This window comes from Theropithecus gelada, chromosome 6 (genome assembly GCF_003255815.1).
Source record: "Theropithecus gelada isolate Dixy chromosome 6, Tgel_1.0, whole genome shotgun sequence".
NCBI lineage: Eukaryota > Metazoa > Chordata > Mammalia > Primates > Cercopithecidae > Theropithecus > Theropithecus gelada.
The window spans coordinates 14,490,416-14,506,485 of NC_037673.1; the positions used below are offsets into that span (position 1 = coordinate 14,490,416).

The following is a 16,070-nucleotide window of genomic DNA, read 5'->3' on the forward strand; positions in this document are numbered from 1 at the left end:
TAGTTTATTAATATCAAATGTTTAAAGTGAGGTATTGTTTTCTCATTTTGTATTGTGCTGTTCAAACGAAGAATAAGTTCATCACAATTTTTTCCAGTTCAATCATATCTATATATCCAGTTTGTTGCTTTGGGAATGTTAAAAGAACTATGACTCTTAGGTGTTCTGTGAATCCAGGTAAAACAACAAGATTAATATGTACCAAATTAAAAGCAATGAGTCACCAGTCATTGTCACATTAATCCAAGGAGAGAAGTCACCAATATTCAACTTACAGATTTGCTGAACACTTGCAAAGATTTGCATGAGGTTCCACCAGGGATACAGCAATAAAAACAATCACCTGTAGAAACCAGAAGCTAGTGGGGGAAAGAATGTATTGCAGAAGTAATTAAGACCAGCATGATTACTATTTTGTATAGAGGGACAGAATGCAAGTTGCTAGATGGAGATTAATTTTACCTGGGTGATCTGTAGGCATTGAAGTATGAGTCAAAACTATAATAGGATAATCAGGAAACGAACCAAGTTTGTTTGAACTATAGATTGCTGATAGTCCACCAACAGGGAATGCAGGCACCATGTCCATGAGCCACACTGGCCTGACCGACATGCATCCCAACAGCTCATTTGGCAGGAATATAACCAATAAGAAAATTGCTAGATATTAAATATGTGTGATATATCCAGAAATGAGTGCAGCACTCTGACGTAAGCAAGTATAACATTTCTACTTATTTGGTAACGAGAAATAGAATATATTAATGTATGTAAATTCACTCTCCTTTTCATTCCAACTTGCCTCTTTTGTCCACCTCCTTTGACTCTATTTTTTGGTTAATAGTTGGGTTTTTTGTGTTATTAAATACTATAATTTCATAAGCATAAAGATTTTATAATTTCACAAATACATTTTCTTAGTTTCAGCCAATCATGGGCTGTAGGCAGTAAGTGTTGTTGCTTATCTCAATGTCTTCCAGGCACTGGAGGATCGTCCTAGCTCACTCCTTGTTGACCAGGGAGATAGTAGCAGCCCTTCCTTCAACCCTTCGGATAATTCCCTTCTCTCTTCCTCCTCGCCCATTGATGAGATGGAAGAAAGGAAATCCAGCTCTTTAAAGAGAAGACAGTAAGACAGAAATGTTTTCATTCTTATTGTTCTCCGGGTTCCCTCCTGTCTTTGTTGCCTTCAAAAATGTGACTGAGATTCAGCTCTGAATTACCTAGATGAGGAGCTCCATGGCCTCTCATTGAGGGATTGTACGTATGTAAGACTTAGGACCTAATAAGGGCACAGTATTCCATAGCCGCAGTTTCTTGTTTTATTTGTATATGATACTTCATAAGTAAAAATGATGCAAGATAAAAATGTCTTCTGCCACGTCTGGCGAGAAACTCCTAGACTTTTTATTGTACCTGTGATTGTGAAAGAAAAAGTCATGTAAAATTAGAACCAATCCCCAAAACTTGAATAGTCTTCAAATACACTTTACTGGTAGGTGTTTCTCAATTCCAGTAAAGCAGCATATGGTGAAAAGAGTCCTGAAAAATGTTACAAAAGGTTTAAACTTGCCTTTGAAGAAGAAAAAAAAAAAAACGTAAGCTACAAAACGGCAGAGACTGTGTATGTCTTCTTTAGCACTGTATCCCAGCACCTCCGATGCTGCTGGACACGTGAGAGGTGCCAGGTTGATGCTGATTGAATGAATGACTGAACAACACGTGAATGAACCTTTTCAGGCCAATTGAGGTTGTTTGCTATGCTGATCAAATGATTGCCTTCTATTATCTGAGTGGCCTAAACGGTTACTGAATGTTACAAACAGAAATACTTGTGAGTGATGTGATTAGACTCAAGGCTTTAAACATCTGAATTAAAAGTTTTTCTTGTATAGCCAGTGAAGGTTAAAATGACTTAATCATATTTTTTAAAGCCACCTCCTTTACTGTCATGGCTTTGTCATAAAGTTGTGTCTAAGCTTCTTTGTTGTCCCTGTATGTGATCGGAATCTAGAAGGGTGAATTCACCCGGATTGCCCTCATGGCACTGTGCCTAAGTGTCTTTTGACCTCCAGCGCTCTTGGGGGTCAACCACTGGAACCCTGTAAGTGATTTGGGAACCTCCAGAATTTAACACCCAAATGTACAAATTTGATACATTACTATTCAGTCCTGGAAGGAGTCCGCCTTGACCAGGAGCAGAGGTACAAAAAAATTCACTTAGAAAACAGAGTTTGCGGCCGGGCGCGGTGGCTCACGCCTGTAATCTCAGCACTTTGGGAGGCCGAGGCGGGCGGATCATGAGGTCAGGAGATCGAGACCATCCTGGCTAACACAGTGAAACCCCGTCTCTACTAAAGAATACAAAAAATTAGCCGGGCGTAGTGGCGAGTGCCTATAGTCCCAGCTGTTCAGGAGGCTGAGGCAGGAGAATGGCGTGAACCCAGGAGGTGGAGGTTGCAGTGAGCCGAGATTGTGCCACTGCACCCCAGCCTGGGCGACAGACCAAGACTCCGTCTCAAAAAAAAAAAAGAAAACAGAGTTTGCATGATAAACGCTATCTTTCTCTCTCCAGCTACGTTTTGCAAGAATTGGTGGAGACAGAGCGTGACTATGTGCGGGACCTTGGCTATGTGGTTGAGGTGTGTATTGCCAGAAATTTGGTAACTTTGTATCAGCCCCAGGAGTTGTCCAAAGTAGTATCGGGTTAGACAGTTGAACACCTCTCAAATTAAAAAAGTTTTTGACCCAAAATAAAAAATGACCAACAAAGTATTTCCAAAAAATTAAATTTAGCCAATTATCTTTACCATCTGTATTCAGTTGTAAATGTTTCTTTTTCACATAGTGTATCTTGACATAATCTTTTTAACAATTAAAATGTATAATTATTATAAATAATAATATTATTAAATGATACTAAGTAAATATATTATACTTAGTAGATAGGAATCTTGCCTTAATTATTTCACAAGAGTGTGGGTATCACTACAGAAATGGAGACCTTACTGGTTGAAAAAGTCAGTGTGGCCCAGCTGTGGGTTTGGTTCCATCCTGAATCCACCCAGGTTCAGAGCTTGGACTGTGGCTGCAGCAGGTCATTTACTGATAGTTTTGTGCAGAATACATTGCTGTTTCCATCGACCAGAAGTTGCCAAGCACTGTAGCCATAGCAAACCACTGCCTTTTGTACTGGATCGAGAGCCATCTCTAGGCTAGTCCCTGCCAGTCAATTTGGAGATTAGTCAGATTAAGAAACTCAACTCATCAAAAAGCTATTTTTGTAGTATTAAATTTTATGTTTACTCTTTCACCTTTGCAAATTTGTATAGGACAATACTTTTTGGTTACACATCCCATTAAAAGTACCAGCTATTACAGTTAATTGCGTAACACAAAAGATTTAACATGCTTGATTTGTCTACAGTCATTGTTAACAGTGAGATAAGCAACATGAGTACTTAAGAGGTTCTGTACGGACTCAATTAAATAGAAATTTTAAGCCACATTTTAGCAGCGTATTCAATCCGCTGTTGTTTAAAAATCAATTTATAAAAATATTGTTAAACCTTTATTTAACAGATTACACAAATAATCCAAAAAGAAAAGAAAATCTTTGTTTCTAAGAGATAAATGCTGAAAACAAGAGATACAATTCTGACCAAATATTTAATATTTACAAACTATTTTAATGAAACCATTTACATTTATGTAAACTTCTTTAATTCCTTAGAAGAATTTTGATCTGTGAGTGCTGAACAGTCCAGGGAAAGAAAATTACAGCAATGAATATAATGGGTATATTCCAAGTATCAGTTATAGATACTTTTCATATGGGGTTTTTTGTTTGTTTTAGAGAAAGAGCTGGTTACAAGACAGTGCATGCGTCGGTTTTGCCTTCTGTGACTATTAATCAGTAAGCCGCTAATTGATTCAGACATATTCCATGAAATACACTTATCATAACTGTTTAATTGTAGGGCTACATGGCACTTATGAAAGAAGATGGTGTTCCTGATGACATGAAAGGAAAAGACAAAATTGTGTTTGGCAACATCCATCAGATTTACGACTGGCACAGAGAGTACGTAAAGATACATTGTGCCCGATGGTATACGAAGCACCTGCACTTGCTAAACCGAGGCAGGCCAGGCCAAAGGAAATTTGTTCTGTTCATTTTATTACCTGCGTAGCCTCCTGGAGGGAGCTGGTGCAAAGGAGATATTGATGTACCCAGGAATTCTGCAGTAGCATTTGGTGGCAAGGAGAGAATCTCGTCTCTTGTTCGTGCTGGTCCATGTCGAGAGTCTGTGGAAGGAATTAGCTGGAAGCACCAGCGTGGAGCCAGCTGCCAGAGCTGCTGGCCTGGTCCTGACCTTGAGCCCTCAGCCTCCCTACCGTACACTTCCATGCTTCATCTGCACACCCACATTATAATGTTACCAACCTTGTGGTTTTTTTATGAAGAGTGACTGAGTTAATACTTTTACAAAGCGCTTAGAACAACATCTGCGTAGAATAAGCCTTAATAAGTATTTCTAACTAGAACTGCAGCCATCTTTAGAATAAATACAAGTTATCATTAGAGGACCTTGAAGACACTCATTTGTCCAATTATTTTATGTTATTTTTATTTTTTAGAGACAGAGTCTCGCTCTGTCACCAAACTGGAGTGTAATAGTATGATCATAGTTCACTGCAGCCTTGAACTCCTGGATTCAGGTGACCCTCCCACCTCAGCATCTCTCAGCATCTGTAGTAGCTGGGGCTACAGGCACGCAGCACCATGCACATCTAACTTTTTTATTTTTCATAGAGACACAGGGTCTTACTGTGTTGCTTAAGGTGGTCTTGAACTCCTGGGCTCAAGCAGTCTTCCCACCTCAGCCTCCCAAAGTGCTGAGATTACAGCATGAGCCACCACACCTGGCCCAACTCAATCTTTTTTTTTTTTTTTTTTTTTTTGGAGATGGAGTCTTGCTCTGTAGTCCAGGCTGGAGTGCAGTGGCCGGATCTCAGCTCACTGCAAGCTCCGCCTCCCGGGTTCACGCCATTCTCCTGCCTCAGCCTCCCGAGTAGCTGGGACTACAGGCGCCCGCCACCTCGCCCAGCTAGTTTTTTGTATTTTTTGGTAGAGACGGGGTTTCACCGTGTTAGCCAGGATGGTCTCGATCTCCTGACCTCATGATCTGCCCGTCTCGGCCTCCCAAAGTGCTGGGATTACAGGCTTGAGCCACCGCGCCCGGCCTCAACTCAATCTTTAATGGAAAAAGTAGACATGATTAACCATGAAATTCGACTCTGATACCACTACGTTCCCCACACGTATCCTAATCAGGAGGCGATCCATCTGGGGACTGGTGCTACGTAGCTCACCTTGGCTACCAGAGCTTGTCAACTTACCTGTCCCTTTAGGTCACTTTGCTTATAACTTTAAAAATCCTTCATCATCTGAGGATTGCTTAATGCTGGCCACTGGTCTTCCAGTGGAATGTTCCAGGTGCACTGTCTGCTCTGGTTACCTGGCAGGGCCTTCTGCTCTCCTGTCTTGATGCAGCTGCTCCTCCCTCTGTACAGGGTGGAGCACAATGTCATCACCTCCAAAGCTCTGGCCTCTCTCTGAAGCTGAGCTCCAATACTTGCTTTTCCATATGGCCTGGGTGTTCCCAGTCAGACTCCTTCTCTTCTGCAGAAGCAGATGGGAATATGCTCTTTTAAACTATGAAATACTGGACAGATATAAGGAGGAACTGCCATGGCATGTATCAAGTAGTGTTGTTATTTCTGTACTTCTCCCTCATAATAGATTGTAAAACCTTTGAACCCAGGTCAGAGAGGTCTTTATTTTCATATCCCCTGTGATGTATAATTTATTCGGATTTACAGATAAATGATTGGTGAACTTTAGAAACAGCACTCCAGTTTATAGCTCTGTGCTGTAGACTTACTGAAAGTCTACAGTGAAACCAATTCAAAAAGGGATATTTTGTATTATGATTTAGTCTCCTACTTCCAAGGCTGGTTTTTAACGCTATGAAGGGAAGCTGAAAATGACAGTGTTTCTGGGATGTCCAGACAGAGAAACTGCATCCAGAGATGCTATCCACCACAGCAGGGATAGTAAATCCCTTAGTACAACATTAATTGTCATGGTGGTTTGGGGGTTAATGTAATACCAAATATTAACACAAATAAAAATATATTTAAGTGATAACTAAGGTGGACATATATCTTAAAAGACAACTACAGCCCAGAAAACAATGAACGTTGTTGTCCTACAGCTATGTGGTCACTGTGATGATACCTAATTTTAATCTTAAAGGGAGCTGATATTTATAACCTAGAAGTGGATTTTGATAACATTTGAGAAAGCTTCATAAAGCTGACACAGGTAACATATTTAGTTTTGTGTATCTGCTGTCCAATTTGAGTCTCTAAAAATTATCTTAGAATGAATACGAAGTTCGCAGGTATGAAGACCAAGTTTTCAGAAATAAAAAATGTCCAAGTACTTTGAAGCATCTATTTTTCACTGATTATTCAGCCGAGGATATTAGCACTTGTGTCCTTGAACAGAGATGAGAATGTTTGTTGTCCAAAGACCAGGAAGGTTACCAGCCAAGGGATGCACAGTTGTGCCTCATCTCCTGTGACTTTGTATTCCTTTAGGCTTTGTAGCTTAACAAAAGGTTTTCCTTGTACTTGTTAAGTTTCCGTGTATTTGTTAAATATATGCTTCACACTTCGCAGTTGCTCATATGAAAACAGACTATTGAAAATGTAAACCTGGCCAGGCATAGTGGCTCACGCCTGTAATCCCAGCACGTTGGGAGGCCAAGGCAAGTGGATCACTTGAGGTCAGGAGTTCGAGACCAGCCTGGCCAACATGGTGAAACCCCGTCTCTACTAAAAATGCGAAAAAATTAGCCAGGCATAGTGGTGGATGCCTGTAACCCCAGCTACTTGGGAGACTGAGGCAGGAGAATCGCTTGAACCCAGGAGGCGGAGGTTGCAGTGAACCAAGATCACACCACTGCACTCCAGCCTGGGTGATAGAGTGATACTCTCTCAAAAAAAAAAAAAAAAGAAAAGAAAAAGAAAAAATGTAAACCTAAATCTAAAGTCAGAAGGCCACACTGGAAATAGTTCTAATATTTTCTCCTTTCTTTTCAGCTTTTTTTTAGGAGAGTTAGAGAAGTGCCTTGAAGATCCAGAAAAACTAGGATCCCTTTTTGTTAAACACGTAAGTATAATAGCATTGCTTATATCCTGTTCTGATGGTGTCATCTTTAGTCATTGGTTTGTCGGATTAAAGGAGAACTCACTTATACTTTACATGAGTGCGGATGTTTAAGATAAAATCAAACCGCATGGTGTTAGTGAGTTGGAATTAAAATCCCTTCTTCAACATGAGTTACCTTCTTTCCCAGTCACCTGGCTGCAGCTGGCTATTTGGCTAGCAGCAGCACAGGTTGGTTAGAAAGGACCAGAGCCAGGCCTGAACAGTATCATTTGGGGTGTCTGAGCAGGCAGGTATTGTTGAGTGGAGATGTAACTGTACCTGCAGTGTGTTTAACATAACAGCCACATAGTGTGTATATCTAAAATAAGTGTATTAACATTAAAGTTTTTTGTTTTGGGGAAAAATCACGATATATTTTTAGATTTAGTGACAGGAGTTTTTGCATTTTTGCCAGTCTCTTTAATGTCTTGCTGAATAAAAGACAGCTGGATTTTTATATCTGCTTCTGCATCTAACTCATTGCTATGTTTTTCGGTTCAAGTATCCAAACAAATCCATCCTTACACACATATAGTTAGAAAAGGATGAGTATTTTAATAGCCTGTTCAGATAATTATATAGTTTTCTTAGATGCTACCCCAAAACTTGACAATTGATCATTTCTTAAAGGTTAGTTGCAATATGGAATCTGAAAACCTACCCATGAACTTCTCCCTTGCTGTGACATTAAATACATGTTAATTAAATACATTTAATGTTTCTATTGGGCTTCGAGGCTCCTGCAGCCACGCAGGGTCCTGTGACATCAGGCATCAGTCCACTGGAAGATCCCAGCTCACAGACTTAGGCAGATCTTCCAGAGGTTGACACATTTCATTACACAATCTCCAAAATTCCAGTTCTTTAACTTTACCACCCATCTCTTTGAAGGCTTTAAGTGTGAGGTTCAGAGTGGCAGATATATATTTCCCAAAATTTTAATTTTTTGCTTGAAAGCTGTAATTTTCACTAACAAACACTGCCAGTTGTTTGCCTTGAAATGACAGGCTTATTTTGTTCATGTTCAAGAAAATGAACAGATACCCAAGAGTAAATAATTATAGTTTGTGTCAATCATTCTTCCAAGTAAAAATGGTGGTTCATTAAAAAAAGTGGTTAGTTCCACTCACAACTCAGTTACATAAGTGCTTTTTCTTGAGACATTTATCGAGTGCAATTCAAGTGTTGTGTGGACATCATCTTGTCACAAGAATGTTAAAAAGGTATATACTCCCTGGTTGAGTTTTAATAAAAAGAATAATGTTTACTCATCCAGGACATTCTTAAGTGAAGCTATTTTTTTTTTTTTTTTACTATAAATTTGTGGCAGTGAACAGTTTTTGCCAAGGTGCCAGCAATTTCACCCACCATTGGTTTTGCACATCAGCACAGATGTCAGCACAATGGAAAGGACAACTGACATCTTAGTGGTGTTTAGAAAATAGTTCTGACCTAATGGCGCCACAGAAAGACCTCAGGGGGCACTGGAGGTCTGCACACTCTACTTTGAGGATCACTGATTTATGGAAAGGCTCATTGTCTACATTTTTTTTCCCTCTGCCTTTATGATTTGAGATTAAAGAGCTTTTTCTTCTCTACTAAAACCAACCAGGCTTACTAGGACTGTTGGCAGGGTTTGGAGTGATGGCAGTAATTCTTTGTTTAATATTAAGAAGCGTGTTTCTGGCCGGGTGCAGTGGCTCACGCCTGTAATCCCAGCACTTTGGGAGGCCGAGGCGGGCGGATCACGAGGTCAGGAGATCGAGACCATCCTGGCTAACACGGTGAAACCCCGTCTCTACTAAAAAAGACAAAAAAATTAGCTGGGTGTGGTGACGGGCGCCTGTAGTCCCAGCTACTCGGGAGGCTGAGGCAGGAGAATGGGATGAACCCGGGAGGCGGAGCTTGCAGTGAGCCGAGATGGCGTCACTGCACTCCAGCCTGGGCAACACAGCCAGACTCCGTCTCAAAAAAAAAAAAAAAAAAAGAAGGGTGTTTCAGCCAGGTGCAGTGGCTCATGCCTATAATCCCAACACTTTGGGCGGCCAAGGCAGGAGGGTTGCCTGAGGCTAGGAGTTTTGAGACCAGGCTGGGCAAAAAAGCAAGACTCCATCCCTACCAAAAAAAAATTAAAAATTAGCCGGGCATGGTGACACACATCTGTAATCCTAGCTACTCAGAGGCTGAGGTGAGCGGATGGCTTGAGCCCGGGAGTTTAAGGCTTCAATGAGCCATGATTACACCACTGCCCTCCTGCCTGGACAACAGAGTGAGACACTGTCTCCTAAAAAGAACAAAAAAACAGTGTTCTTTTGCTACCTCTGGTATTTGTTGGTATTTGGTACTGTAAAGTGAAGGGTATGGTGTGTGGGGAATGATGGGGAAGGACTGGTTGTGGAGCTCCACCATAGAATGCTGATCTACATCATGAATCTGGAGTTTACTCCCAAGAGCCTTAGCCATGCAACTTGGTTTTAAGATGATTCCCTTTATGAATGTGCTGAAATGTGTGTGTGCTCTTGTATTCTCATCCAGCTTCCCATTGTTATAACCCGACTGTTTGCCTTTTTTATTCCTAGGAGAGAAGGTTGCACATGTACATAGTTTATTGTCAAAATAAACCAAAGTCTGAGCACATTGTCTCAGAATACATTGATACCTTTTTTGAGGTAAGATCTAAGATACAAACAGAAAGTATTTCTGAACCTTTTGTTCTAATTGATTTCCAAAAATTAAAGTATCATTGGTTTCCCAGGAGACTAATTTCCAAAGAAAATTAGCCTGAGTGATAAGACTTCTGAACCTGTGTTTCTTTCCTATAAATCCGAGAAATGAGTATGAATTTAGTCTGTGGTCATACCCCTAGCATTCAGAAGACTGCAGTCATTGTTAAAAATAAGGGTTTTTATAAGTGTTACACTTAAGTCTCATTACAAATCCAGAATAATTTATGTTCTAAACTTGTAGCCTAAAAATAATATATATATTTATACGAATAAAAGAACACAATTGCAAAATGTCATTAAACAAGCCTAAAAGACTGCTTTGAAAAACAACTCAGGTGAAAGTGTGAAACTTGGAAATTCTGTGAACTAGCAAAGCTCTAGTTAGTCTAGTGCTTTTTTTTCCTAGTTACTTTTGCTGCCAGTGTTGTAATCTTTCTGACAATTACAAAGACTAAAAATTTGCCCTTTAATGAACAGCCCATACGATCTTTTCTCTCTTAAAACCACAGGACTTAAAGCAGCGTCTTGGCCACAGGTTGCAGCTCACGGATCTGTTGATCAAACCAGTGCAGAGAATCATGAAGTATCAGCTGTTACTGAAGGTGAGAAGGTAGCGGGACAGACTCTGGTGTCAGGAGTGAGTTTGCTGAGAAAATAAGACTCAGTGGGGGAAAGAAGGATTTGGTAGGACAGGGGAATCATTTGTGTAACAAGTATATTATTTCTGTTAAGTTAATCTTTAAAAATTTGAGAAAACACTTCAAACAATTTTCTCAATTTTTTATTTACATCAAGTTCGGAATGAAAATATCAGTAAAAGTGAATTTTTCCCCCCCACCACAGACCTTGGAATGCTAATGATTTTTCTTCTGCTCTATCAACTTTGATTATTTTCTAATCTTCTTGGAACCTTGGATAAAAGTAAATTTGGAATCCCTTTGTATTCCTCTCTGTTGGCTTAACACTAGCCCTTGGTTGATTTAAATTCTTAAGCATAGCTGAAGGCAGAGTCACATGTTTTTCTGTGATAAAAGTGACTTCAAGTGTAACGAGATTCCTTCATATACAACACTTAGGACCTGGATATAGAGAGGGACAAAGAGTTTGTCTTGCGTTAAACAGGAACCATCAGATAGATCTGGTGTGACTCTGTGGACTACAGCTTGAAATCCACATGGGAATGTCTTTTTGTTGTGTTACTGATAAAGTACTTATAACAATATGATAAAGTAGAACTAAAGCACCAGACAGGTGTGGTGGTGCACACCTGTAGCCCCGGCTACTTGGGAGGCTGAGGCAGGAAGATAGCTTGAGACCAGGAGTTGGAGGCTGCAGTGAGCTATGATTGCTCCTTTGAATAGCCACTGCACTCCAGCCTGGACAGCATAGTGAGAACTTGTCTATTAAAAAAAAAAAAAAAAAAAATTCTTTCAGAACTAAAGTGCTGAACCCAGTGTCTGGCACAGTGTGAGTGGTCAAAAGGTTAGCTTGTGTTCAGTGTCTCATTCCTGTAGTCCCAGCTACTCAGGAGGCTGAAGCAAGAGGATCACTTGGGGCCAGGAGTTCAAGACCAGCTTGAGCAACATAGTGAGACCCTGTCTCTTAACAAAATAATAAAAGGACAGCTCCTGTTGTCTTTGTCACCATTATCACGTCCTCTCCATTTCCCTTTCAGGACTTCCTCAAGTATTCCAAAAAGGCCAGCCTGGATACATCAGAATTAGAGGTACATGCGTCAGTGACTGTGCCCCCCCAAATCCCCACCAGCCTCTTTTCCTACTCGCCTCGTGTCTCCTAACAGTGGTCTAGCCCTGGGAGGGGTCAGAGCAGTGGGTGACAGTCTCTCCAGTGCATCTCCATGAGCCCTGCACACTAGGGGGTGGGGAAGAAGAACAGAACTTCTTCAGGTCAGAGGGTGAGCACGTCAGATTTTCCCCAGAGGAACTTGAACCTCCACTCTTCTCTCTCCCCTCCCGCAGAGAGCTGTGGAAGTCATGTGCATAGTACCCAGGCGGTGCAACGACATGATGAACGTGGGGCGGCTGCAAGGATTCGACGTAATGCGGCTCTTGTTCTTTAAGAGAGCTCCTCTGCCTTCCCTCTCTTTCTTTTGTCTTGGATTATTTTTCTCCACGGGGAAAAAGCTGATCCTTTTCACTTGGTTTTCTGGCTTCTCTCACTTTACTTCACTCTGATTGATGTTTTCTTTCCTTTTTTTTTTTTTTTTTTTGGTGCATTTGATTTGCTTTTTTGGGACTTGCCTGTGCTCAAAGCCCAGCGCCTCATGGCAGAAACAAGCAGGACTGGGCTTTGTCTCTTGGGCCCAGTAGTGTAAGAACTGAGTTTCCTTTCCTCAGCATTTAAGACCACGGTAGCTATGGATATAGTAGGACCTAGGAGGCCCCCACTCTCTCATCTCTGGGACTTGATACTTCCTCATTAGTTTGAGATACGTTTGCATGAGTTGCTAGACTATTCATCTTACATATTACCTATTATGTATCCTCAGGATGAGTTCAGAACCAGAATCTTCTTTTAAAAATTTGACTATTGAGTTAAGGAGGCGGGAGAAGTTTTTATTTTCTTGCCTACTGTTTTGCTAGAGAATTAACATTGACAGTTCTAGTGCTGTGGTTCTCTCTGAGGCACACACAGAGGCCACTGGAGGCCTTCTGAGAACTCCTCTGCATGCCTGATGAGTTCCTGCTGGCGGCCCAGGGACCACACTTTGAGAACCACTGTTCTAGTATAAACCAGACATTTAAAATTCCACTTTTAATCTGTAACTGTAACTGAGGCGCCAGAGGTCTTTACAAACGTTGGCAAGAATTTTATTTAGATAATTATTCTGTTTAGGGCCAAGAATAGTAAAAGAAAAAAAAAATTAAGCTCCATAAATTAATAAAAGAAAAATACATTATTCTATAGGAGGAAATCTAAAGAAAACAGAGCTTCAGATAACTTAGAATGCAATGTTTTCTTCTCCCCTTCCTTTTCCCCCTTTATTTCTTGTTTTAGGGGAAAATCGTTGCCCAGGGTAAACTGCTCTTGCAGGACACATTCTTGGTCACAGACCAAGATGCAGGACTTCTGCCTCGCTGCAGAGAGAGGCGCATCTTCCTCTTTGAGCAGATCGTCATATTCAGTGAGCCACTTGATAAAAAGAAGGGCTTCTCCATGCCGGGGTTCCTGTTTAAGAACAGTATCAAGGTAATGTGTGTCTGTGTGTGTTTTCTCTGTGCCGGCGCATGTACCCATCACACCGATAAACACTGTTTCCTTTTAATGATGACACACCCTGATGCTTGGTTTAAGTATTTGAGAATTTTCTAGTATATTTCAGAGCCTTTGAATTCACCCATTTCTCTCTTTACTGTCTGTGTTCTTGAGTGGCTAATGTCTTGTGCACACCTCTATGTGACCACAGCCATTCCTTCTTAGATGAGAACTGGTCATGGGTAGTGTTTATGCACCACCTTCTCTAGGACCATGGAAAACTGGTTTAAATTTGATAGCATGGATTTGGGGGATTGTTCTGTGATCAGAGAAGAAGCTAACTTGGTGTCTTCTTCTCTTCCCCCACTCACCAAGGAGGTACTGAGCACTCAGCAGCCGGCGTGAGGGGTCCAGGAATGGCCCAGTTGGATGCCCTCCCTACCCTGATGTAGCTTATCCTCTAATAGGAAAGGAAGACAGAGGGACAAAAAAAATAATTGCAAATGGCACTCAACTCTATAAAAGGGACAAACCAAGGGTGAGGTAGAGAAGAGCAGAGGGCAGGCCTGAGGTCCCAGCAGATGACTCCTGGGAGATACACGCCCCCGCCAGGGTCCTCCTGGCTCTGCAGCTGTGCAGAGCCTGAGGTCAGAAGGGAGATGCACTTCCTTTTGGTAGGGCCTCCTGCCCTACGCCATCAGGGAAGGGGAACTCTCAGACCGTGCACATCTGCAGGCCTCACAGCACACAGGCAGAACATTGCATCCTCCCCCATCCAGCTCCCTGCTCAGGCTTTTGTTGGCTGTCCCCAGCAGCCTTCACTTGCCTAAACCTGGGGTGGGTCTGTCCACGGGCACAGATGCCAGGCTGGGGGGTCTCTGCCCACCAGCACCTAGGAAGGCTCTGGAGCCAGACAGCTGGGGAAGGAGGCTGCCTCTGCATGAGGCTGGGCTGTGGGCCCTCGCACCTCCCACCACCCACCTGCCCCTCCAGACTCCGCCTTTTGAGGCCCCTTATCCTGAGGCCATGTCAGGCACAGACCTTCTGGGCTCACCACTACACCTGAGCCTCCACCCATCCCCTGAACTGTGTGCCCATCCCCTGAGCTGCACCCATACTCTGAACTGCACCCATCCCCTGGACAGCAGCCATCATCCAAACTGTGCACCCATCCCCTCAACTGTGCACCCATACACTGAACTGCACCCATACGCTGAGCTGCACCCATCCCCTGGACTGCAGCCATCATCTGAACTACACCCAACCCCTGCACTGCACCCATCCCCTGAGAACTGCCTACCCATTCGTCTCACAAGTCTTTTGTCAGAAAATCACTCCAGCACTGTAGGAATTTTGTATATATTTTTTACATATTGTTTTTATAAAATTATCTGACATATTTTAATCATGATATCATATATACTTTTATAACATAGGTTATAAAATTGGTTATCAAATATTGGTATTTGAGATTTGTTTAATGGTGTCATTTACACCCTGGGAAGTAAGGGATAAATAAATACTGAGGCATCATAGAGGGGTTTGGGAAACAGGTAATCCCAGACCCATATTTCTAGTTAATTGTTCAGGCTGTTAGTTCAAACTATTAGTTAGTTTAACAGCCTTATAATCCCCATGTACCTGAGTCAAGAGGCATTGAAAAGCTTCAAGTGTTTTCTGAGGCAGTAAAAATGGCAGTTCAACAGAAAAGTGCTTGTTTCAGGATTGAGGTAGGATGAACTTCACTTTGCACTTGGCCAGTGGGGATCAATGTGCTTTAATTTTTTATTGTGGTAAAATACACATAACATAAATGTGCTGTCTTTAATTGCCTAGCGCTGTGGGATTAAGAGCATTCATGTTGTGTAACCATCACCATCATGTCTTCACAACTCTTCATCTTGCAGAGCTAAAGCCCTGTACCCATTAAACACTAACTCCCCACTTCGCCATCCCCAAGCCCCTGGCAACCTCCACTCTATCTATCCCCACGTTTGACTACTCTAAGGACCTCCTGTAAGTGGAATCATAACAATAGTTGTATTTTGGAACTGGCATATTTGACTTAGCATAACGTCTCCAAGGTTCATCCATGTCATAGTGTATATCGGAATTTCTTTCCTCATTAAGGCTGAAAAACTGTCCACATAGCCCACATTTTCTTGGTCCATTCATCAGTCAGTGGACACATGGCTTGCTTCCTTTCCATCTGTTAGCTATTATGAATAATGCTTGCCTTTTTTTTTTTTTTTTAAGGTGAGTTGCCTTTGCCTGGAGGAAAATGTGGAAAATGATCCCTGTAAATTTGCTCTGACATCAAGGACGGGTGACGTGGTAGAGACCTTCATTTTGCATTCATCTAGTCCAAGTGTCCGGCAAACTTGGATCCATGAAATCAACCAAATTTTAGAAAACCAGCGCAATTTTTTAAATGGTAATATATGTTCTGTTACTAGATGTGTGCTTTCTTTCCTAATGTACTCACTTGTATTTATCTTCCCTCTCCCGTTCATATCCATAGTAATGACAGAACTTAGCACTCACCACTCTTCAGGCACTGCCTCGATATTGCTTTACTTCATCTTCACAACCACCCTGTGTGGCCAGTACTATTATTATCCCTGCTTTACAGATGAGAAAGCTGGGGCACCGAGTGGCTGAGTAATTTGCCTCGAGTCCCACAAGTTGTTGAGGGCAGAGTCAGGATGCAGAGTGGCCATCTGGCTCTTGGTCTGTGCCCCTCGCAGCTACACTGTCCCACACATAACATGTTATGAGGGCCCTGTCCTAGGAAGAGGAGTTTGCAAGAAGAACACCAGGAAGATGGCATTGGCCAGAGACATTCA

The 16,070-nt window shown here is 41.9% G+C and overlaps 1 protein-coding gene across 1 annotated transcript in view; it reads left to right on the forward strand.

Annotated features, from left to right (window-relative positions):
- Positions 1–16,070, forward strand: part of TRIO (trio Rho guanine nucleotide exchange factor) — a 366,882-nt gene that overhangs the window by 326,258 nt on the left and 24,554 nt on the right. Inside the window, exons 38-47 of the mRNA XM_025387077.1 lie at positions 981–1,129; positions 2,576–2,642; positions 3,981–4,084; positions 7,174–7,243; positions 9,862–9,951; positions 10,518–10,610; positions 11,684–11,734; positions 11,988–12,065; positions 13,027–13,218; positions 15,481–15,658. Of these exons, the coding sequence (XP_025242862.1) occupies positions 981–1,129; positions 2,576–2,642; positions 3,981–4,084; positions 7,174–7,243; positions 9,862–9,951; positions 10,518–10,610; positions 11,684–11,734; positions 11,988–12,065; positions 13,027–13,218; positions 15,481–15,658 (1,072 nt within the window). The remainder of the gene's footprint in view (positions 1–980; positions 1,130–2,575; positions 2,643–3,980; positions 4,085–7,173; positions 7,244–9,861; positions 9,952–10,517; positions 10,611–11,683; positions 11,735–11,987; positions 12,066–13,026; positions 13,219–15,480; positions 15,659–16,070) is intronic.